This window comes from Chiloscyllium plagiosum, unplaced genomic scaffold, assembly GCF_037043375.1.
Source record: "Chiloscyllium plagiosum isolate Xiang-an unplaced genomic scaffold, Cpla_swu_hap1 HiC_scaffold_2, whole genome shotgun sequence".
NCBI classification, from domain to species: domain Eukaryota; kingdom Metazoa; phylum Chordata; class Chondrichthyes; order Orectolobiformes; family Hemiscylliidae; genus Chiloscyllium; species Chiloscyllium plagiosum.
Window position 1 is genome coordinate 148169310 of NW_028270140.1, and position 25166 is coordinate 148194475.

At 40.7% G+C, this 25166-nt stretch overlaps 2 protein-coding genes across 14 annotated transcripts in view; one reads left to right on the forward strand and one right to left on the reverse strand.

Annotated features, from left to right (window-relative positions):
• Window positions 1-15048, forward strand: part of slc75a1 (solute carrier family 75 member 1) — a 56766-nt gene extending 41718 nt beyond the window's left edge. For all 4 annotated transcript variants that reach the window (XM_043703801.2, XM_043703811.2, XM_087974484.1 and 1 more), the window contains 3 exons: window positions 2038-2085; window positions 5941-6030; window positions 13220-15048. In XM_043703801.2, the coding sequence (XP_043559736.1) occupies window positions 2038-2085; window positions 5941-6030; window positions 13220-13323 (242 nt within the window). In that variant the 3' untranslated portion in view covers window positions 13324-15048. The remainder of the gene's footprint in view (window positions 1-2037; window positions 2086-5940; window positions 6031-13219) is intronic.
• A 1598-nt stretch (window positions 15049-16646) lies between these two features.
• Window positions 16647-25166, reverse strand: part of add1 (adducin 1 (alpha)) — a 180474-nt gene continuing 171954 nt past the window's right edge. For 9 of the 10 annotated variants that reach the window (XM_087974379.1, XM_087974393.1, XM_087974397.1 and 6 more), the window contains one exon: window positions 16647-19273. In XM_087974379.1, coding sequence (XP_087830505.1) covers window positions 18924-19273 — 350 coding nt within the window. In that variant the 3' untranslated portion in view covers window positions 16647-18923. Of the gene's footprint in view, window positions 19274-22413; window positions 22448-25166 lie in introns of all 10 variants that reach the window. The other variant, XM_087974434.1, reaches the window with a different exon arrangement.

Consider the following 25166-nt stretch of genomic DNA (forward strand, 5'->3'; position numbering starts at 1 on the left):
GATTAGGGAAAACCCAAAGGTGTTCTACACGTATGTGAGGAATAAGAGAATGATCAGAGAGAAGATAGGGCCGATCAGGGATAGTGGCGGGAACTTGTGCTAGGAGACTGAAGAGGTAGGGGATGCCCTGAATGAGTTTTTGCTTCAGTATTCACGAGAGAGAGGGACCTTGTTGATAGTGAGAACACCATGGACCAGGTTAATAGGCTTGAACAGATTAATATTAAGAAAGTGTATGTGCTGGAAATTCTGGGAAGCATCAAAATAGAGAAGTCCCCAGGGCCAGACCAGATATAGGGCCAGACCTGAAGAAGGGCTAATGCCCGAAACGTCGATTCTCCTGTTCCCTAGATGCTGCCTGACCTGCTGCGCTTTTCCAGCAACACATTTCCATCCCAGACCAGATATATCCAAGTTTACTACGGGAAGTGAGGAATGAGATTGCTGTGCCTCTGGTGATGATCTTTGCATCCTCACTCTCCATGGGAGTAGTATTGAATGATTGGAGGGAGGGGAATGTTGTTCCTCTGTTCAAGAACGGGAATAGGGAAATTCCTGGGAATTACAGACCAGTCAGTCTTACATCTGTGGTAAGCAAGGTACTGGAAAGGATTCTGAGAGATAGGATTTATGGAAAAACATAGTTTGATTAAAGATTGTCAGCATGGCTTTATGAGAGGTAGGTCATTCCTCTCAAGCCATATTGAGTTCTTTGAGGATGTAGTGAGACAAGTTGACGAAGGTTGAGCAGTGGATGTAGATTTTAGTAAGGCACTTGATAATGTTCATCATGGTAGGCTCATTTAGAAAGTTAGGAGGTCTGGGACACAGGGAAATTTGTTTGTCTGGATACAGAATTGACTGGCCGAAAGAAGACAGCGAGTGGTAGTAGATGAAAAGTATTCCGCCTGGAGGCCGCTGATCGTTGGTGTCCCGCAGGGATCTGTTCTTGGGCCTCAGCTCTTTGTAGTTTTATAATTTACTTGGATGAACAGGTGGAAGGGTGGGTTAGTAAATTTGCTGATGACACAAAGATCAATGGTGTTGTAGATAGTGTCGAGGGCTGTTGCAGGCTACAACAAGACATTGACAGGATGCGGAACTGGGTAGAAAAGTGGCAGATGGAGTTCAACCTGGATTAATGTGAAGTGATTCATTTTGGAAGGTCAAATTTAAGTGCTGAATACAGGGTTAAAGACAGGATTCTTGGCAGTGGACGTGGAGGAGCAGCAGGATCTTGGGGTCCACGTACATAGATTCCCTCAAAATTGACACCCAAGTGATAGGGTTGTTAAGAAGGTGTATGCTGTTTTGGCTTTCATTAACAGGGGGATTGAGTTTAAGAGCTGCGAGGTTTGCTGCAGCTCTACAGAACCCTGGTTAGACCACACTTGCAATATTGTGTCCAGGTCTGGTCACCTCATTATAGGAAGGTTGTAGATGCTTTAGAGAGGGTGCAAAGGAGATTTACCAGGATGCTGCCTGGATTGGAGGGCTTGTCTTATGAAGAGAGGTTGAGTGAGCTAGGGCTTTTCACACTGGAGAGAAGAAGGAAGCGAGGTGACCTGATAGAGGTGTACAAGGTAATGAGAGGCAGAGGTAGGTAGCCAGAGACTTCTTCCCAGGGTAGAAATGGCTATCACGAGGGGTCATATTTTTAAGATAATTGGAGGAAGGTATAGGGAAGATGTCAAAGGTTGGTTCTTTATGCTGAGAATGGTGGGTGTGTGGAATGCACTGCCAGCAGTAGGAGCAGAGTCAGAGATATTAGGGACATTTAAGTGACTGCTGGACAAGCACATGGACGGCAGTAAATTGTGGGGTCTGTAGGTTAGGTTGATCTTAGATCAGGATAAATGCTCAGCACAGCATTGTAGGCTGAAGGGCCTGTACTGTGCCATACTGTTCTATGTTCTATGTGGTGGTCAGGATGTTGTACAGTGAGGAGTAGAAGGAACCTTCAATGCAGGGTGAAAGAACAGAGCAAACCTTCGTTCAGAATGATATTCATGGTGTGATTTTCCTATTCTGTTCCAGCTGCTGCGATAGTCATTCCCTGCCTGTCTGCTCTGGTGTCTGGATATGGTAAGTGTGCACAAAGGCTGCATTTTGTCGATCCAACTAAGACTCCACCACTTTTCAGTGCTTTGACCACAGGAATGGGGGAGGATCAGAAAAATCATTTGCTGCTCCCTGGATTGTCTCAAAGTTTAGAAATAAATTCTGAAACTTCCTTCTTTCTGTCTATCGTATTCAATTGCTTTATCTCTTGTTACTGATGTTTACGTTGTTGCGTTTTCAAGTTTTCTTTTTCTGTGCTGCTGAGAATATTGTCGTAGTTGTGGATATGTTCGCCGAGCTGGGAAGTTGACTTGCAGATGTGGGGACGAAACCTCTGCAAATCAACTTCTCAGCTCGGTGAACATACCCACAACTATGACAACCTGCACTCGAGCTTCATGCAAACCTTGCTTAGAATATCGACTATTATAGGAACAAGAGGGAGTGCTTAACCCTTTTCAAAAAATTCAAATCTGGCATGTGGACATCGTGGTCAAGGCCAGCATTTATTGACCATTGCTAATTGCTCTTAAAGATAGCACAGAGCAGTCTATTTAGTGAAAACAGTCCCGCAGTGTTAGTGGGATTCTGAGTGGCTTGCTAGACCATTTCATAGGACCCTTTTAGAGTCAACCATATTGTACTGTGTTTAGAATCACATAAAGGTTAGATTAGGGCAAGAATTGAAAACGCCCTTCCCAAAAAGACTATTACTGATCCAGCTGGGTTTCAGCAACTATCATTTGTTTAATGAGTTAAAATTCCATTAGGTGGGATTTGAACTCATCCTCAGATGGTTTACTTAGAGCTATTACTAATCCAGTAACATGAGCATTATGCTACTATGCTTATTCTACTGCTGAATGAGACTACATCTGAGGTGTGGGAGAAAGTGAGGACTGCAGGTGCTGGACATAAGAGTCGAGAGTGTGGTGCTGGAAAAGCACAGCATGTCAGGCAGCATCCGAGGAGCAGGAAAATCAATGGTTCGGGCATAAGTCTTCATCAGGAAAGAGGCTTGTGGGCCGGCGGGCTCAGAGATAAATGGGAAGGGGGGAGTGGGGTTGCGGGGGAAGATAGCTGAGAATGCAATAGGTAGATAAAGGTGAGGGAGAAGGTGATAGGTCGAAGAGAGAGGTTGAATGGATAGATGGGAAAGGTGATGGACAGGTCAGTTGGACTCTTGTGACTGGGATAATGTGGGGGAGGGGAAATGAGGAAACTGTTGAAATCCACATTGATCCCGTGTGGTTGCAGGGTCCCAAGGCGGAATATGAGGCGTTCTTCCTCCAGGCGTCGGGCGGTAATGGCTTGGTGGTGGAGGAGACCGAGGGCCTGCATGTCCTTGATGGAGAGGGAGGGGGAGTTGAAGTGTTCAGCCATGGGGCGGTGGGTTGGTGGGTGCGGGTGTCCCAGAGATATTCTCTGAAACCATCCCCAAGATGGCGTCCTGTCTCCCTGATGTAGAGGAGACCACACCGGGTGCAACGGATACAGTAGATGACATTGGTAAAGGTACAGGTCAATTTCTGACAGACGTGGAAGGATCTCTTCGGGCCTTGGATGGAGGTGAGGGGAGTGGTGTGGGCGCAGGTTTTGCACTTCCTGCGGTGGCAGGGGGAAGGTGCCAGGAGTGGGGTGCGGGCTGGTGGTGGGTGTGGACCTGATGAGTGAGTCGTGGAGGGAATGGTCTCTCCAGAACGCCGATAGGGGTGGGGAGGGAATATATCTCTGATGGTAGGGTCCATTTTTAGGTGGCAGAAGTGGCGGAGGATGATGCGATGTACGTGGGTGGAAGGTGAGGACCAGGGGTGTTTGTCCTTGTTGCGTTCGGAGGGGTGGAGTTCAAGGGCGGTGGTGCGGGAAGTGGAGGAGATGCGCTGGAGGGCATCGTCAACCACGTGGGAATGGAAACCCAACCACCCCGTGGCTGAATACTTCAACTCCCCCTCCCACTCCATCAAAGACGTGCAGGTTCTGGGCCTCCTCCACTGCCAAACTGTTACCACCCGATGCCTGGAAGAGGAATGCCTCATATTCCACTTTGGGATCCTGCAACCAAATGGGATAAATATGGATTTCAACAGTTTCCTCATTTCCCCTCGTCCCACATTATCCTAGTCACAAGTGTCCAACTTGGCATTGGCTCCTGACCTGTCTATCACCTTTCCCATCTATCTACTCCACCCCTCTCTCGGACCTATCACCTTCTCCTTCACCTTCATCTACCTATCGCATTCTCAGCTACCTTCCCCCTCAACTCGGCCCACATGCCTAATTTCTGATGAAAGGCTTATGCCTGAAACGTCGATTTTCCTGCTCCTCGGATGCTGCCTGACCTGTTGTGCTTTTCCAGTACCACACTCTCTACTCTATATCTGAGCTGTGTCCTGATACTGCTTAGCTGCCTTTACCCATATGCCCTAATATTTATGGTTTACAAAAAATATTTAACAATTTCACCTTGGTACCACCTTCCCTATTTCCTCCTAAAATTGAAAAATATCACGAGCAATCTCTGTCGAGGAAGGGCTCTCTCAATCTTATGTGATTTTAAGGTGGTAATGTTGGTGGAAACCCCGTTCCAGGAACAACAAGTTATTTCCCGTGACTTGAAAATCTAGAACTTAGGGATTGTAATCTCAGGCTGTGGAGTTGGCTATTTAAGAATGGGATAAGAAAAATTTTCTTCACTGAAATAGTATGTGTTTGGAATTTTATGGCTTTAAGCTGTTGTGTTGATTTTAGAGTTTAAGGGGATTTAGGGATGGGGAGTAGGGCAAAGTACATGTGAACCTTATTTAGGAACCAGGTGGCCACCTAATGCTTCAATTTATATGCTGATGACCACTCAATTCAAGTTGTTTCCAGTTTAGCTACCAGTTAAGTTGATGCTAATAGTTAAGAAGAAATCAATACTATATAAACATATAAATTAGGAATAGAAATAGGCCATTTAGCCTGCCGCATTGTTCAAGAAGATCATGGCTGATCTGTTTGTGTTCTAAATTTCACATTCCTATCTATCCCTAACAACCTTTGATTCTCTTGCAGGACAGGAACCTATTTATATGCTTTAAAAATATTCAATGACCTCACATCCACCAGCTTCTGAGGCAGAGAATTCCAAAATGGCATTACCGTCAGAGAAAACATCCTCTCATCTCTGTCTTGAAAGGGTGACCTCTAATTTTGAAACAATGCCTCCTTGTTTTGGTATTTGCTCACAGGAGAAAGCATCCTTGTCAAAACCATTCAGGATCTTATAAACTTCACATCACTTCTCCCTCTTCTAAAAGTCTAGTGAAAACAAAGCCAAGCCTGTCCAACTTTGCCTCATAAAATGACTCATTCATTCCAAGTATCAATTGAGAAAACCTCCTCTGAAGTACTTTCAACACATTTACATTCTTCCACTAATAAGGAAGCCGAAGCTACATCAGAATATCTTTACTTTTATGCTCAATCTCTCTCATTATAGAGAAAAGCATGAGATAAGTTTCTTAATATTTGTTGTTCCTATATACTAACCTTTTGTGACGCGTGCACTAGAACACCCAGATCTCTCTGTACCTTGGAAAAAGAGTCTCTCACCATTTAAATATTTAAAAAAAGAATTTTCTGTCGAAGTGAACGACTTCACATTTTCTTATACTCTATCTCCAGAGTTTTGCATACTTACATAACCTATCCATCTTGGTCTTCATCTTTGTTAGGTCACCTTCACTACTCTCCCACCTATATATCTGTGTCATCTGCAATTTTACCATCCCTTCACTCCACTCAGTAAGTCACTGATATAATTTTAGAGGAAGTAGGCTGTGGACAAGGAAAAGAAAACAAAATTGCAATAAAGTGAGGACTTTGTTTCCAACTTAGGTGCAGCTAATCAAAAAGGCACTGTGATGGGAATTCTTCGCAGTCTGGGTGCTTTGGCTCGAGCTTTGGGACCAGTCGTGGCAGCCACCGGTGAGAAATTTTATTTTATTATGTGAGGAATGTTAGTGTGTTGATAGCAGGGCCAGCGTGTGTTGCACATCCTTAACTGTTCTTGGCAAGGTGGGGGTGAGCTGACTTCTTGAACTGCTGCAATCCATGGAAAATGGACAGATCCACGGTAGTGGTTGAAGGAGTTTCAGGATTTTGTCTCACCAACAATGAAGAAACAGCAATATATGTGGCTTTGAGGGGAATTTGGAGCTACTGGTGGTCCCATGCATCTGCTCCCTAGTGCTTCTAGGCGGTAGAGGTAGTGTGTTTGGAAGGGACTTATGAAGGTGTCTTGGTGAACTAATGCAATGCAATTTGTATATAGTACATACTGCTGCTACTGAGCATCACTGATGGAATAAATGTTTTTGGATATGGTGAGAATTATGAGGGCTGCTTTGTCCTGGATGCAGTTAAGCCACAGTATTGTTGAAACTGCACACATCCTGGCTAGTGGAGACTATTCCATCGTGCCTTGTATCTGCTCCTGTATCTATGCTATGTACTATAGTAACGTCAAGGATATTGATAGTGGACATTCGCTGATGGTAATGTCATTGATCATTAAAGTACAATAGTTAGATTCTCTCTTGTTGGAGAAAGTCATTGCTTGGCACTTGAGTGGTACAAATGTTACTTAGGTAGATCAACCCAAGCATGGTCTTGCTGTATATGGACACAAGCTGGTTCAGTGTCTGAGGAGTTGGGAATGTTGCTGAACATTGTGTAACATCAGCAAACATCCTCACTTCTGAGCTTACCATGAAAGGTTATTGATCAAGTAGCTGAAGATGATTGGGCCCAGGACTCAACCAAATGGAGTCCCTCAGAGTAACCTCCAACAATCACAACTATCTTCCATTCTGCTAGCTATGAGCTGAAAATGTGTTGCTGGAAAAGCACAGGACGTCAGGCAGCATCCAAGGAGCAGGAGAATCGACGTTTCGGGCATAAGCCCTTCTTCAGGAATGAAATTGATTTTCCTTGATGACCCCCTGGGGTAATTTTCCAATTTGAATTCCCAGGATGTTAATTCAGGCCATGTTTTCTGACCAGATTTCCTCATCATGTGAGGTCTCCCCCTTCACCAGAGGCATAACTTTGGAAAAATGCCTCTGGTGAGTTCAGATAGTCAGCAGCTGAGCCACACTCTCCCTGGCAGCGCTGTAGGTATACCATTTAGGTCAAGAAGGCAGCTCACCTTTGCACTTGTTGCCACAGAAAGTGGTTGAGGCCAAAATGTTGAATGTTTTCAAGAAATTAGGGGCCCTTGGGCTAAAATGATTAAAGGTATGCAGAGAAAATGGAACCAGGCTACTGTGCTGGATGACCAATTCTGATCGTAATGAATGGTGGAACAGATTCGAAGGGCTGGATGGCCTACTCCTGCTCCTATTTTCTATGTCTCTATGGAAGAGCAAGAGAAAGTCTTGCATTTTAATCACCCTTTTGATCATCTTTGGCTATCCCAAAGCACTTTATGGCCAAAGATAAGCATGTCAGAAACACCTCTACCAACTAGCATTCACTTGCCAACCACTCTTCTCATACAATGATGTAACTGAGCCATACGTGAGGTTGAATAATAAATATAAGGTGAACATTACAAATTCCTCAAACGCCTTCAGTATCACCACACCCACACAACCCTCTCCTGTGCCCTTTGTCTGGAGCTAGAGAGGAAAAGACACAGCCTGGAGGTTTTTAACGGTGCAGCAGCTACTAAATATGAAAAAATGAAATATAAAAATGACTTCTGTAATTTCAAAATTGCTAAAAACTATCCTCTGTGACTGTCACTACTTTGATATAGAGAAAATTGCCTCCAATAAGTACAAGTCTTCATCATATACAGATTGACCAACACATGGAATGATTAAGTAGGACTAATGGGGTGTACTTGAATTGGAGGAGAGAGACCAGTGTTGCCCCACAACAATCTGGAACTTCAGCAACCCATGGTATGTACCAATGGCTCAGACAACAATAAACAGCCAAACAACCAAGATTGTCCATGACACAAAGATTGGTGATTAAAACTACAAACAGACATATCACCGAATTAAATAATGGGGTAAAGTGGTGACAGACTTCAACATGGGTAAATCAGGATGATGGAATACATTTATCCTAGGATTCTCTGGGAAGCAAGGGAGGAGATTGCAGAGCCATTGGCCTTGATTTTTATGTCCTCGTTCTCTACAGGAATAGTGCCAGAAGACTGGAGGATAGCAAATGTGGTTCCCTTGTTCAAGAAGGGGAGTAGGGATAACCCTAGTAACTATAGGACGGTGAGTCTCACTTCTGTTGTGGGCAAAGTCTTAGAGAGAATTGTAAAGGATAGGATTTATGAACATCTGGATAGGAATAATGTGATCAAGGATAGTCAGCATGGTTTTGTGAAGGGCAGGTTGTGCCTCACAAACCTTATTGAATTCTTTGAGAAGGTGACTAAGGAAGTGGACGAGGGTAAAGCGGTAGATGTGGTGTATATGGATTTTAGTAAGGCATTTGATAAGGTTCCCCATGGTAGGCTACTGCAAAAACTACAGAGGTATGGCATTGAGGGTGAGTTGGAGGTTTGGATTAGGAATTGGCTGGTTGGAAGAAGACAGAGGGTAGTAGTTGATGGTAAAGGTTCATCTTGGAGTGCAGTTACTAGTGGTGTTCCGCAAGGATCTGCTTTGGGACCATTGCTGTTTGTCATTTTTATAAATGACCTGGAGGAGGGGCTAGAAGGATGGGTGAGCAAGTTTGCGGATGATACGAAAGTCGGTGGAGTTGTTGACAGTGAGGAAGGATGTGTCAGATTACAGCGGGATATAGATAAGCTGCAGAGCTGGGCAGAAAGGTGGCAAATGGAGTTCAATGTAGGTAAGTGTGAAGTGATTCACTTTGGTAAGAGTAACAAGAAGATGGGGTACTGGGCTAATGGTCGGATACTTGGTAGTGTGGATGAGCAGAGGGATCTTGGTGTCCATGTACACAGATCTCTGCAAGTTGCCACCCAGGTAAATAGTGCGGTGAAGAAGGCATATGGCGTACTGGCTTTTATTAGTAGAGGAATTGAGTTCCGGAGTCCTGAGGTCATGTTGCAGTTGTATAAGATGCTGGTGCGGCCGCATCTGGAGTATTGTGTGCAGTTTTGGTCGCCATACTATAGGAAGGATGTGGAGGCTCTGGAACGGGTGCAAGGGAGGTTTACCAGGATGTTGCCTGGTATGGTAGGAAGATCGTATGAGGAAAGACTGAGGCACTTGGGGCTGTTTTCATTGGAGAAAAGAAGGTTTAGGGGTGACTTGATAGAGGTGTACAAGATGATTAGGGGTTTAGATAGGGTTGACCATGAGAACCTTTTTCCACGTATGGAGAAAGCTATTACGAGGGGACATAGCTTTAAATTAAGGGGTGGTAGATATAGGACAGATGTTAGGGGTAGATTCTTTACTCAGCGAGTCGTGAGTTCATGGAATGCCCTGCCAGTAGCAGTGGTGGACTCTCCCTCTTTATGGGCATTTAAACAGGCATTGGATAGGCATATGGAGGATAGTGGGCTAGTGTAGGTTAGGTGGGCTTGGATCGACGCAACATCGAGGGCCAAAGGGCCTGTACTGCGCTGTATTTTTTCTATGTTCTATGCTTGGGACAGTCCAGCTCAAATAACACTTAAGAAGCTTGATACCATCCAGGACAAAGCCCGCCCACTTGTTTGGTACCACATCCACCGCCTTCAACATTCATTCTGTCGACCGGCAACACACAGTGGCAATAGTATGTAATATCGATGATATGTACAGCTGTAACTCACCAAGAATCCTTCAACAGCACCTTCCAAACCCGTGACCACTTCCAATCTAGAAGGACAACAGCAGCAGATACATGGGAACACTAAAAATTGCGAGTTCCCCTTCAAGCCACTCCCTATCCTCACTTAGAAATATATCACTAATACTTCACTGTCACTGAGTCAGAATTGTGGCATTCTCTCCCTAATGGCACTGTGGCTGTCCCTACAGCACAGAGTCTGCGCGGTTTAAGAAGGCAGCTCACTATCACTTTCTCCAGGTCAATTAGGGATGGGCAATAACCTATAAATAAATGTAAAGGGTCAAAATAAAACAGCATTGCTGTTTGAGAGAGTTTGCAGTGTGAATGTTAACTACCATGTTTCCAGCACGACTAGGTGGAATCTTGGCTCAGGCAATCAAGGTCTTCTCAAGCAGCTGGAGATCAGGGAGAGGTGGTGGCTCCTGCAGTCAGTAATGCCACAGAGAAGGCTACTGCAGGAAGATCATGCTGGGAGTCCCGAGATCACAGAAGACTCAAGCTTTTCTGAAGTGATCTGCGAAGGGTAGGGTGGGGGAGACACTTTATTTGGGTTGGGCCTTGGGGAAAGGGCTGAGCAGGGATGGCATAAGGAAAGGAAGGAGATTGGGTTTCAGTGAGGCACCCCCTCTACCCTGTGTTCCAAGGGAAGCCCTCATCCTTCCTTTCAAGGTGGTGAGGGTTAATGCTGTTTGACCAGTCAGGTATGCCACACTACCACATGCTTGCGGCTGGGTTAAACTCACCTTGGGCCATTAAATAATCCTTGACTTGATTTAAGGGCCTCAATTGGTGGCAAGTTGGGAAGGTCAAACATGGGACTTTCTGTCCAGAAGGTAATTCTCTGCTAGCTGGGAGGTCAATCAGAAGAGAATTTACCCTCTTATTCACATAGATTCTAGTTTTGCAGAAGCTCCATGATGCCATCCTCAATCAAATTCTGCCTTGGTGTCTAAGGCAGTCACTCTCACCTCTGGAGTTAGATCTTTTATCTATGTTTGAACCAAGGCTGCACAGGAATCAGGAGCTGAGTGACTTTTAAAGTTTAAATCAGTTTTACCATTAAAGGAAAATACTTATGGTTGACCACAAAACTGAGAATTTTAACAAGACATGGCAGCCCTTTTTAGAATACCTTGACTCAGATTTATCTGTCACACTAACAAGGGTTTTTATATAGCTGTAATGATTGTGTTTTACGAGTCCAATATCCAGGGAGGAGGAACTGTGAATGTATGAATGTTTTGTTTGGCTGAGTTATTACTATTTATTTGTTGTTGGTTATTTATTTATATAGTTAAATAGCCAGTTTGTGTTTTTTTTAATTCTGTATTTTTCTTTATATGTTGACACATTTGTACATGAGGGCAGGTTGGGATTTTCTCTTATTATTTGAGTTTTTTTGCACTGTTTTGAATGGCATTGTTTTGTACTTGTAATATTAAAAAATCTATTTTTTCAAAGTTAAAAAAACTGGGGTAAAATTTGCTGGCTGCATATATTATGAATGTTGGGAGTCCAAATTTCGATTTCAAAAAGCAGATGAAATATATGCTCCAGTCTGTAGTAAGGGTACATATTGCTTTGAACATATACCACTTATTTATAAAATATTTTTTGCTGTAGTGAAATGTCTCAGATGCTTCAACCTGAACCACATAAAACCATAGTACTGCAGATGGTTACGCATAGTATATATTTCTGCCAGTGTGTGTTAGTGGTGAAGGAGAAAGTGAGGTCTGCAGATGCTGGAGATCAAAGTTGAAACTTTATTGCTGGAACAGCACAGCAGGTTAGGCAGCATCCAGGGAACAGGAGATTCGACGTTTCGGGCACAGGCCCTTCTTCAGGAGAAGGGCCTGTGCCCGAAACGTCGAATCTCCTGTTCCCTGGATGCTGCCTAACCTGCTGTGCTGTTCCAGCAATAAAGTTTCAACTTAGTGGTGAAGGAGATGAGGAGAAGAAAAGTTGGGGAATTCTAAAGCATAGGGTTTAGACAGCTGAAGAGAATTGGGATGGCAATTAAAAATGTTCATAAAACCAGAACTGTTCCAATGTACTCTTTGTAATTAACATGACTTTTTTGTATAATAGACTAATATTATTATAGTGACAGTTACTTTTAGGGATAGTCTTACAAACACTATTGTTATTTAAATGATTTTACTTCCTTGCTTGAAGTTAAACTAAAATCCATTAGTTGAATGAATGAATATGCTCGCATTGAGCTGTCGACTGACCAAAGGACTTTTTAGTTTTTAATGCAAACTTCAATATTGTACAAAGAGAACAAATGTAAGCCAAGAGAACCTGCCCCATTGTATTTTGAAGGAAGTCAGGAGGAATTGCAATGGCTACTATTTAGATTTATGTAGGACCTATAATGTAGTAAATTGTCCCAAAATACAGCCTGCCCTTTGTTCCTGTCCCATAGCAAAATTATGGTAGAAATTGTAGCTTAGCAAATCTCAAATAATCAATCTTAACTTCTTGGGTCTAGTGACCCTGCTTCAGAATAGCCACTAGACCCAAAAAATTGACTGTGATTTCTCTCCCTAGATGCTGGCAGACTTGCTAACTTCTTTCCAGCAATTTCCATTTTTGTTTTTGATTTCTAGCATCTGCAGTTTTTTTGGTTGTTTTCTCAAATAATCAATTATGATATCCAGAGAAAAACAGCAATGAGGAGATACACAGGAGAAGTTGAGGAAATTCCAGAGCTAGGATCAAGATTGCTGAAATGTAACAAGTAAAACTAATACAGGGTAGCATGGTGACTCTCAGCGCCAGGTTTGATTCCAACCTCCGGTTTGCACCTTCTCCTGTGTCTATGTGAGTTTCCGTTGGGTGCACTGGTTTCCTGCCATAGACCAGCTGGTGGGATTGGCTATGTTAAATTGTCCGAAGCGTCCAGGGCTGTGCAGGCTAGATGGATTAGCCATTGGCAAATGCAGGGTTATGGGGATCAGGCCTGGTTCTGGGTGGGATGCTCTTTGCAGGGTCGGTGCTGACTCGATGGGCCAAATGGCCTCTTTCCACATAGTAGGGATTCTATGATTCTAAAATCACTGATATACAAAGCAGTCAGATTTGGAGGAGCACCAGTCTTGTGTAGAGTAAGGTTATGAATGGATATGAAAACAAGGAAGAGTGCAAGAACACTTGAGAGTAGCATTTATTATGCTTACATTTTATAAAGGTAGGAGTGGAATTGCAATTGATACATTGCAAGTTTGCAATCTTCCTGCTCAAATGAGACCTGTTGCAAGTGTGATGTTTGTGTTGCAGCTAATGGGAAGCAAAGGTCGTGAAGAAATTAAAGATTCTTCTGTTTTTCCTGCAGTTTACTGGCTGGCAGGGGCAGAGGTGTGTTTCACTGTCACCAGTTTCACCTTCTTGATCCCACTTGCACTTCTTACAATTCCCAAAGTGAAGAAAACAGAATGAAGACCAAAAGGAATGAACTGGCCATGTAAACCTTTGTGAGAACTACACTGGATTCACACTTGGAACAACAGCAGTCTTTAAAGAAATCCTAAAGTATGTAATACTGTATACTTGCTCCAATGGAAGTATCAAGCAACTGAATATCAGGAAAAATGTTTTAACAAAGGAGGACAATGGTAACATTGAGAATATAGTGAATGGTTCCACAGTAAGTGACTTGAGAGTTTAACAATGATAACAACATGGTCAAAGGTTGTTAATATTTCCCTTCCTCAGAGCCACATGTGTGTCAGTTATACTTTGCTCCTTGAGTGGGACTCTGCTATCATTTCAGTGCTTTAATGGAGCTTCAGCTTTATCACGGTTATAAACTATAATTTGGAAGATTAGGTAATGCATCCTCCAACTCTACTCCCAATACAAGATCAAACTAAAATGGTAACACATTTTTCTCACCATTGATGCTACATGACCTATTATGTTTCCTGCATTTCCCATTTTATTTCAGCATCCACAGAACCGGTGCTCCAGTTCTAGGTTCATTGTTTATTTTTAGCCCTGGATGCTGCCTATAATATCCTATTAGAGAGGAGCTTGGATCTACCTGAACCAATTTGCAACTAGGTTTGGACAGACAGCATACCATTTTCCACATCGGTTTCAGAGACAGAGTACAGTCTGAGGCAAGTTGCTATTCAAGCAGCAAGATCCATATAATTAGATTATACCTCAACGTTTTCTATTCAGTGGCATTAAGATTCACTGATACTAATCAATACTGAATCCAAAATAATACAGGATATTAGTATTTAGTATGAATAGTGAAAAACTAAACAGGCAAATGACAAGGAAAGGAATTTACCAGAGATTGAATTGGGAGCGATACATTTACCAAATTACTGAACTCCTTTGAAGGAATTAAAAATCTCATGTGAACATGAGAAACACTGATTTTGTAAATTGTATCTCATTTTGCAAAAATACTGTCAAACTGGGCTACCATTCCAAAGTTGAACATCATTGCTGTAATTGACAAGAGGAATGGACATGGGATTAAGGTCTGCAAAGCTTCAGCTATTTGAACCTTCACTACCTAAGCAATTGCAAATGTGCCTTTTTAGGCCTCATACTAAAATATTACTGAGGGACTGCTGCCCCATCATTTCTCATCCCAAAATTGACAAATTATGCCTTCAGCTAAGATTTAAGCTCAAATTCTCTCTCAACTTCTGCCCAGCTACCTCTTCCAATACCTTTCGTACAAAGCTTTCAGTCACCCCATCTAACATTCCTTCCTTAGCTTGATATAAATGCCTGATTCAGTTTCTTTCCAAATACGCCATACAGACAGCTGAGTATTCCAGCATCTGCAATATTTTCTGTTTTTTAAATTTGTTAGCTGATCATGTAATCAATACCAAAGACTCAATGGTTTGACAACATAGCCTCATGCAACAACTGTTTTGAATTACGATTATTGCAGTGTTATCAGAAAGCTCCAACCGCATTGAAATTACAGGTTTCAAAGTGAAATGTGTAATATATATTAACTTGTGGGGATTAATCATGAAACCAACTGCCTATATGAAATTTGCCACTTCATCTTATAACTAAAATGATAAATGTACATGTATATTGTGGCTGTCTATTGCTGTATTTTGATATCAAATTGAAATACTGTAGTTGCATTGTTTTGTACACCAATTTATAAATTTACTTATTGTATTTGTCTATCATAAGTCAAATGACTTCATAAGAAAACTAGAGGAGTCTATTCGAACTCATTCTTACAAGAACTTATTCATGCCAGTTGCAGCAAGTAGCTTATTACATTATTCCAGGTTATTGGCTCCACTTTCATACCTAGAGTTATTTCCATCGTGAAGAATGGACTTCTTCTCAGTCCTAAATTTCTTTTGGTCATCCCTTGATCTGCTTCGTCATCTTGCCTTCTATTGCATATTTTCCCTGTTCTGGATGGGTATTTGAACAGGAAGGGTTTGGAGGGATATGGGTCGGGTGCTGGCAGGTGGGACTAGATTGGGTTGGGATATCTGGTCGGCATGGACGGGTTAGACCGAAGGGTCTTTCCATGCTGTACATCTGTGACTATGACACTACTAGTTTTGTGCCCTCATTTTAATTCACGTCCCTTGTTGTGTCCTCCAGTCTAGAGAACTTTTGTTCCACATTCATGTCTGATATGAACTCATTTTCCATCCACACCCCCTCAATTAGTTTCCTTTTGTTTTAGCCCATATCATTACCATGCTTTAACTAGTATATTGCTATCTCATTGCCAACGTTTGCATTTTCCCATCTTCGTTCATGACATGTGACCTCTTGAACATGGTGAGTCACTATCTTAAGTTACTGTAGTCTGTTTGGTGGAGGTACATTACAATACTGATAAAAAGGTAGGTCCCTCCTGCTGGGGATATGCTCTGAAAACTCTGGTGTGTCTTTCTCTTTTGGAGACTAGGACAGCCTTACACATCCAAAGTTCCACCTGCATTTCCACATATCATTTATTGTATCCGTTGCCCCGATGCGGAGACTGGACGCCTTCTTGCAAAGCGTTTTAGAAAACATCTCTGGGACACTCGCACCAACCAATCCTACTGCCCCGTGGCTGAACATTTCAACTCCCCCTCCCACTCTAGAGGACATGCAGGTCCTGGGCCATCTCTATTGCCACTCCCTCACCAGCCGATGCCTGGAGGAAGAACACCTTATCTTCTGCCTCGGAACCCTTCAACCCCAGGTCATCAATGTGGACATCACCAGTTTCCTCATTTTCCCTCCCCCCACCTTACCCCAGTTCCAACCTTCCAGCTCCCACTGCCCTCATGACCTGTCAAGCTTCCTTCCCACCTATCCACTCCACCCTCCTCTCCAACCTATCACCTCCATCCACCTATTGCATACTCAGCTACCTTCTCCCCAGCCCCACCCTTCCCATTGATCTCTCCATTCCCAAGGCTCCCAGCCTCATTTCTGAAGGAGGGCTCTGGCCCGAAACATTGATTTTCCTGCTCCTCAGCTGCTGCCTGACCTACTGTACTTTTCCAGCAACACACACACAACTCAGGCTTGTGCAATTTCAGTTTCTATCTTTAATTTCAGGTTTATTTGTTTTTTTAAATCCTCCTATCCAGTAGAGGATTAAATCCTAGAAGATCGGTTTCCTCCCTCACTTTATGGTAACTATTTCACAGCAGCACTGGTTGCTTTTGGAGCAGGATGGTTGTTCAATAAAGAGAAATAAAGGAGACTGCCTTTAATAACTGCCTCTGCCTCAATGAAAGGAAACAGGGTTACACTTTAAAGTTTAAAGAAAGAATTTTATTCATAGATGAAACTCAAATGTTACAATGAAACTTAAAAACAAAATTAATAAATTTCTTCAAAAGTAATAAATTCTTATACTTCATGTAGTGATACAAGAATTGGAAAGAGAATAAAAATCAGAGTTTACAAATCTTTCATATAAGTGGAGATGATTAAGAACTGAAACAAGAATCAAAATTGGAATAATTAGAAGTGGCATATGGTTAATACTCAAGTCTGACAAGTCTAACTGTTTAACAAAAATGAGCTTAAAATTGCTGAGTGTACAGAAGTCATACAAGGGTAAAATACAAGCGGAAAGCCAGCGATGCCATGCAGTCCTCATTACATATCTTATTTGCAAAATATACTCCTTGCTTTTTGTTTTGCTGCCACTTCCACTATGGCCCTGCTCAACCCACCAGCAGACCTGCTTCGAAAGGGGAAGTCAGCAGCTGGGTTTCAACATATCAACCATGTTAAGACTCCAGCATAAAAGTTACAGATACCCAAACCAAGGCCTCCCCAATGGGAATGGAGGAATTTCAGCTAGAAGCTATAGGTGGTGCTACCTGATGTTCTGTGTAAAGGGAGTAGGGAGTTGGCACCAAATGATGCAATTTATTTGCACCAATACCTCCCCTCGTGGGTTTTGTTGGTTTCCATCAATCTGTTCAAAAGTTTTAAAAGCAATTTTCTTCATATTTATCTGACAAATTCAGTTGATCAGAACATTAGTTGTTAGAAATAAACCATATGTTTTAATTATGTGGAACTGTGACATTTTCATATCAGTATCAAAACCATGAATTAAGGACATTCAGCAGAGGTTGTTCTACTCCCTGTTTAGTGAAGATAGAATGTGTCAGGCAGCATGTACATGGCATATCCTAAATAGTCTTGGCTGTTGCCATTTTTAACAACAGGCCTCAAGTGGCTTTATTTGTATTGTTCACATTGTAGGATTTATGAATTTCCTTTCCTCCATTAGTAACAGTGGAGGGCCTTGGCACAGGGCAAAAATTGACCCCCTCCTTTCTATCCAATTTCTTATTTATGTCAATTCTAGGAAACATAATAACTGTTGCTGAATCTTTTATATTTTAAAGCAATACATTAAAAAAAGGGACACAACATGTTGGCCATTACACAGAATTTCTGACTAAACAAAACATCCTTTAAATGCCACATATACCTACATAAACAATCACTGCACTTCAAAATAATTGGAGCGTTTTCTCTAGAGATACAATAGAATACTACAGAAATGCAAGTCTAAATTTTGTTTTACATACAATTCCAGCATTTAAGCACAACTTTACCATCATCTTTATCTAACCTGTATTTTACTAATAGAAGAGTATGTTGTGTACCTTTTTTTCCTTCCCTTACAAACAACCACACAATGTACTTGGACTGGTATAGCAAACAAAAATGAATAAATGTGTCACCAGATCCGCCCAACCAATTCATGTTAAGCTCCTGAACATAAAGCAATAAAGATTGGTCATGCCAAAGAACTTGCTCTGAGAAATATCCAAAATGTGGAAACTCATTGTGCAAATATTCTCAGGATAGAACCCAGCATTGTTGACAGATACCGTACCAAGTTTACCAATGGGCTGCAGTCAACAATTGCTTTAAAAATTGTGCACAGACAAAACAAGGAGAGAAATTTGCCTTAAACTGAAAAGATGATAGTCACGATTCAGCAATTTACCTAGAGCATTCATTTATAAAGTAAGCAACTCATGATCTGTGCCAGTTTACAAGTCACATGTAATAACCTTCCCTTAAAACACATCCCCACACCATTTAGGCAGCATTGCAGATGGCTGGCATTTAACAGTCACAAGCAGGATGTCTCACCTGTAGTAAAATGTATGTCATTACTACAATATCTGCATATTACGTCAACAAAGCAATTAATTCATCATTACAATATAATCTTATTAAAAAAGGCTTCCTCTGGTTCATTATTCTTCTACCTCACCCCAAAGTGGCAAACCATGCTGCAATTAAACACTTAGCGGGTTGCACCTACTGCACTGAAAGGATTAGCACCTTTTTTTTGTTTTATGTCAAAAAAATGTCCTGTTACTTTCCATATCAATCAAGCTATACTAGACGTTTCTTTGCATTCCATTACATGGATGTTTTTAATAAGACATAACACTAAACGATACAACCTTGTACATTCTAGAAATGAATTAGAATCGATCTGCAAAATGAGGGCATCCTGCCTTCCCAGGTAAAAAACTTGGTATTATTTAGGATTCACTTTTCTTCTTATTCTTCTTCAGGAAGGAGGGAGTGCGGAATTTTTTCTTCTTCTTCGAAGGTGACTTGCTGGGAGACTCATCGCTAGCTGCATCTGCCACATCCTCAGCTGGTGGCGTTGGCACCTGCTCAGGTGGTGGTGTGGAGGGCACTTCTTGGAGCTCAGCTGTGGTCAGCTCATCAAGCTTCCTACTCAGATCTTTGCTTGGGCTGTCCGACTCCTCTTTTCCAGAAGTCGGGAAGGTCAGCGCTTCCGAGGGCTCATCAGGGGTGAGGTCTGGCAGGGACTGTTGGAAAGTTGCAGCACTATCATCCTTGCATGTCTGTTCCACTTGCAATTCTGAAGAATTTATGACAGAACAAAGTAAACAAGTGAGAATGCAGGTTTCAATTCAATTCAATGTCTTCATACTGTTGTGAAGCACAGTATTCCTCTGGAATCCATTTAAGCATTCTAATATGAAATGGTCAATTACTAAAAAAAAAGTTTTTTTTAAATTCAGCTATTGTCTAGTGCCTCAAATAGTTCATAGTTCACTGCTTTATAATAGTTACAATGCTCTCCTGGCTAGCTTCCTATCTCCCATCCTCATTCATGCAAAGTTCTGCTGCCCGAATCCTGGCTCAGAGTTTTATTCATCCATCACTATTGACTCAGTTTGGCAGCATCAGAATTTTAAAATTCTCATTTACATATTCAACACACTCCATGCCTTGCTATTTCTAGTGATCTCCAAGGTTAATTCTGACCTCATTATGCCCACTGCCTTAACCCGAAAACCGACAGTCATACTTTAACTGTCTAAACAACAAGCTTTGAATTTCTCACTAAAACTCTTTGCCTCTGTCTATCTTTAAATCACTCATTTGAACCTACCACTTTGACTAAGGTTTTGACCATCTAGCTATCTGAATGTGGAAATTACTATCATAAGGAGTGGTTGAAATGGATCGCTAACATGAAGAGGAAGGGGACAGAGAATTACAGTGGCGAGTTGATGTGAGCAAAGATGGGAGAACACTCAAGTGAAGAGTTAAACTAATATGCAGCGGTTGCATAAAGTGCTTATTTCTGTGCTTAAATTCTATATAATGCCACTTAATTTTTGTAATACCTTTTTGTGCAAGTTGTTGTTTTAACCAGTCTGTAACACCAAAGATGATCTGCAATCTAGAACGGTTTTAAACCTAACACAGATTATAAAATACTTTTTTGGAATTGTCACTTTAACATCAAACATCTCCTCAAACATCAATAATTAAATATAAGACTGCACTGAGAAGGTCCATTGACAAAAATCATTCGTCCCATCTTGTGAAGAAGCATCTTGACTCCAATGAGAAACTGCCAAGAATGCAATATCCCTGCTCAAAGTATTGCAAGCACAAATGTTCATACAGCCACAGTATCAAGTAGAATACTCAGTAGCATACTTTTATAAAGTATATGCAATTCTATGCTTCTGAAAAGAACAATTCCAATCTGTGGCAAAGATTAACATCAAAAGTATACAGGAATACTGTATTTGTAATATGGCTTGGAATACTGAAACACTTGTCATTAGTAAACGTGTAAATTACTGGTACTGTAGCATGGTCAAGGAAAATGTACAAATTTAAATACTTTCATGAATTGGCTTCCAGCAACTCATGACAAAATGAACTGACCTGAAGGTGCACTGCCAGAGGTACACACATTTCAAAAAGGCATTTTAAATTGGTGTCCCGTCTGCCCTCTTAGGTGAAATAAAGTAAAAATCTTGTTCTTGAAGATGAACAGGGAAATTCTCCCTTGTATTCTGACCAACACACTGTGGTTATTACTTTAGTATTGTCTGAGAGGTTTTGTTAAGCGCAAATTAGTTACCAAATTTTCTAAGTTACTACAGCAACAAAATTTTTATAGAGGTATTTTATTTGCTGCAAAGGGTGGATTGAAATATTAATGCAAATCCTCTCCTGCATGGCATCAAAGCGCATCAGGACTGGGTTTAAATCCAGCCCGGATGAGTGGGTTGATGGGGGACTTATTTTTTAAAAAAAAGTTTTTCCATGTAAAAGTTCTTCACTGCAGAAATATCCTGAAAGGAATTTTAAGCCAAATTACACTGCATTAGTAATTAGAAGGATTCAATATACCAACTGCCAAAGGCAGTATTTGAGAATCTTTCCAATATTTTCAACCCATTACCTGGCACTGTGCCATGGTTCTTGAAAGCTGATGGCTTTAATTCTATGTTAAAGATGAATGTGGGCAAGAAAGCTAAATCAGTCGATGATATTTCACTCACCTACAACAGACCAATGTCTCAATACAGCAAGAAGCCATTTCTGAAATACAGTGAAAAATTTTGCCATCCTGTGTGCTTGTTACTCTGAGAAAAACTCTTGGACATAAGCTCTGAATTTGCATTCTATTAAAGAATACCTGCTGCCTCATTACGCACTCCTGTTTCTTTCTCCCGTCTCCAAATCCATCCTACCACAATGCAACTGTTACAAATATTTAATCTTCAAGACTTGTACAATAGACATTCTTGACAACTCTGGTTATAAGCAAATCTACATTTTCTCAATTCAGGATCATAGTGCTCTTTTCTCTAACTTGAGGTAAAGACAATAGATAATAGAAAACAAAATAGAGGAGCTTTGGTATAGGCAGCAGCAAGCTCACAAGGGCACTGTGGTTAGTGGAAATTCTTGGTTTAGTCACTTGTTTTTGCAGAAAGATCAAATTATTGCACTTTTAATTAATTTTAGTGTAATAAATCTAGACGTATGGCCTTCCTTTGATGGCAAATAATTTCTAGGCTGGATATATTCAGGCGTTATAGCAACAAATTTCAAGAAGTTATTGCTTGAATTGGAAAGGGATTAGACAGGTTTACTGCCACTTTCTAAAACCTGATTCAGTTAGCTAGTTTTGGTATTTATGAACTAAAGAGTCAGACAATTTTAGTATTTTGTTCATATTCCTGAAATATGACAAGTAGACATGTAAAATAATATTGAAAAATGTGAGCTAGAAACACAAACATAAAATATTCAGCATCTTAGTATGTTTACCATACAGACTTATGCCGAATACCAAGTGCAGACTTTATCTCATCTTTCACAGCACACACTATTCAAAAAATACATCAAGGAATTAAAATTAAACAATATTAACATTTTTTTCATTTGAAAGGTATAAATTCTCATCAGATTACAAGACATCTAGATAAAATGAAACAAGAAATTTATTGATAGTGCACAATTCTCTTTCCTGTCTATTCAGAATATACATACTCTGACTCTTGTGAGAAAACAATGGAGTAAAATCAAACGGATTTCTAAAATTTCAGGTGGTTTGCAGTTTAAAGTAGGCAATTAACCAGGAGGAAATGGAAGTGGGAACAGGAATGCGAAAGCTGGAAGCCATGCACGCAAGTTTCGCAGGGTTAATTGAAGCAGCTCTAAACATGAACGCACAATACTTACTATGGTAACAGGTACTCTTTAGCACATCCAGCTCCTGTTTGTAATGCAGCCACAGGAAGGCGGGTGGAGGAAAAAAAAGCACAAGAAGAAAAATCTATGCATTCATAACAGCCATTTGTGTTAAACAAAAAAAAAGAACAGAACAATTATTACAGAACAGAGAAATCAGATGAGATCAGTGAATGGAAAAACTACAACAGGACAGTGACTAACATGACAGAAGGTTGCACAAATACATAAATCAGATTACACCATTTTTTTAATAACCATTACTATAATTAACTACTGAGAACAGAGTAAATTCAACCCATTTCATAGAATAATAAAATATTTTTATTCTGGTCCAAAGTTAAAGTTGGATTTGACATAAATTAATATACCTGTGCTTTTTGGTGTTATATAAAGCACTCTGCAGGTCAAATTGCAGACAGGAGATACTTTCCTATATTCCCTTAATAAATCTTTAGATTTTCCCAATAAGAACTGCTGCTCAAAACCTTTTCTAAGTAGCCAGGGAATGAAATTGATTTCTTCTGCAGCCCGAATATGATTCACTTTATAACTGACTTTACAGTACAAGCGCAAGGAGGTGATGTTGAAGTTGTATAACACACTTGTTAGATCTCAGCTGGAGTTATGGATGTCACATCATAGAAAGATGTGAATGCATTGGAGAGAACACAAACAATTTACAAGAACGTTTCAGGAATTAGAAACTTCAGTCGAGGATACATTGAAGAGAAGACAGAGGAGATTTTATAGACAATTTCAACATCATGACCAAACTGGATAGAGTAGGTAGGGAGAAGGTGTTCCTGCTTGAAAAAGGAACAAGAGGGCACAGATTCAAAACGATGTGCAAATGAAGGAAGGATAATGTGAGACAACACATTTTTTTTTCCAGAGTGACTGATTAGGGTATGAAATGCACTGCCAGAAATTGTGGAGGAGGCAGGTTCAATTGAGGCATTCAAGATGATTATATGGGTGGAAATAGTGTGCAAGGGATGTGGGCAAAAAGCAGAAGATTGGCACGAGACCAAATGGCTTCCTTCTGCAGCATAATAATTCCATGATTCGAATCCATCTTATTCTGTGGAAGCATAGTTCTAACAAATGTTTCCCAATCAATGAAAAACAGATAGAAATTTATGGATATTAATAACACAACTTGTTTTTGTCTTTGTTATTGACAGGAGAAATTAGGAATAAGGAGGTTTTGAGAAGTGCCCATGATTGAATAGTCATTTACAGACTAGGCTGGAATTGGTCCAAAAGACTAAAATGATCTTTACATGCACCCAATTGCTAGGTTCCTTAGCTTAGCTCAACTGAATTGCATTCTTGCTTCTAAGTTATTATACTATGGATCAATATCTACACTAGAATTTTTAACTAGAACTAGGCAGGCACTTGAATGCAGTGAAAACACAAGAACCACGAGCAGGCATGGGCAATTCAGCCTCTCGAGCCTGTTCCACATTTAATAGGGTTATGGCTGATCTCATCTTAGCTTCAACTCTACTTTCTTGCCCATTCTTCAATACCCTTCAAGACATTAATTAAAAATCTGTCTCTGCCCTCCTTAAATTCACTCAATACCCAGCATCCACTTCAGTTTGGGTTTGTGGAGTCCATAGATTTACAACCATTTGAGAGAAATAATTTCTTCTCAGCTCTTTTTAAAATTTGCTACCACTTACCCTAAAACTATGACCTGTCGTTCTAGATTGAATATCCTCTCTACGTCTATCTTGTCAATCATCTTTAGCACCCTGTATACCTCAATTAGATCTTCTCTCATTCTTCAAACACTCGGTGACATTGTACTTTAGAGGTGAGCCTATGAATAAGATATTGCTGATTTCAATAGGTCAGGTGAATTTTATATACTTTGATGGTTATTCAACAGTGCAAAGACTTCTTATAAAGTGCCAAAAGTTCTCTATTGTTGCAAACCAATACTGCCTAATATGTGTGTTCATTTTTGTTACTGTTTATATAAAGTTATTTATGGCTGGTTTGATTGCATAATATGGATGTATAGATGAAACAAGAGAAATAGCTCATCTTCCACCATCCTATTAGTCATAGGATACAATTATAATGGAATTGTTAACTAAGCATGGCACTCTATCAGTTAGATTCCAATACACTAACCTGAGTGACTTATTAAAAATCACCCATTTCACTAAACTAAAATATCATCACTAAACTTAAAACACCGGCATCTCCAAATCAAACCCTAATGGAGACTTTGTCAATTGTTACAAAAAAAAAATCTGGTCTCTAATGTCCTTTAGGGAAGGAAACACGTCATCCTTACCTAATCTGGCCTACCTGCAACTCCAGACCATACCCTAAATACATTTATACAGCGGAGCTCTTCTTTCCGATCCCACCCACCTCATCAAAAAGTCAGCCTCAATTGCTTTTGTCAGCTAAAAAATTCTGACAAAGAGGTGTAATCCAATAGCAGCAATGAACAAGATGTGCACATTATTGTATTCTTCATGCTTAAGACTACTCATATTTTGGACTGTGCTTTGGAATTAAATCAGTCAGCAATTCTTAAAATCGACAAACTCTTGTAATTGACCAAGTCAAAGCACAGCACTGATCATGAAGTTATACTTGCAAGTATGCAGGTCCAATTTCAATTGGAATTTAGTTTATTGCTAATTTTATAACTAGTTTCACAGCTGCAATTATAGTTTTCCAGTTGTTTGACAATTAGATATAATTTTATTTTT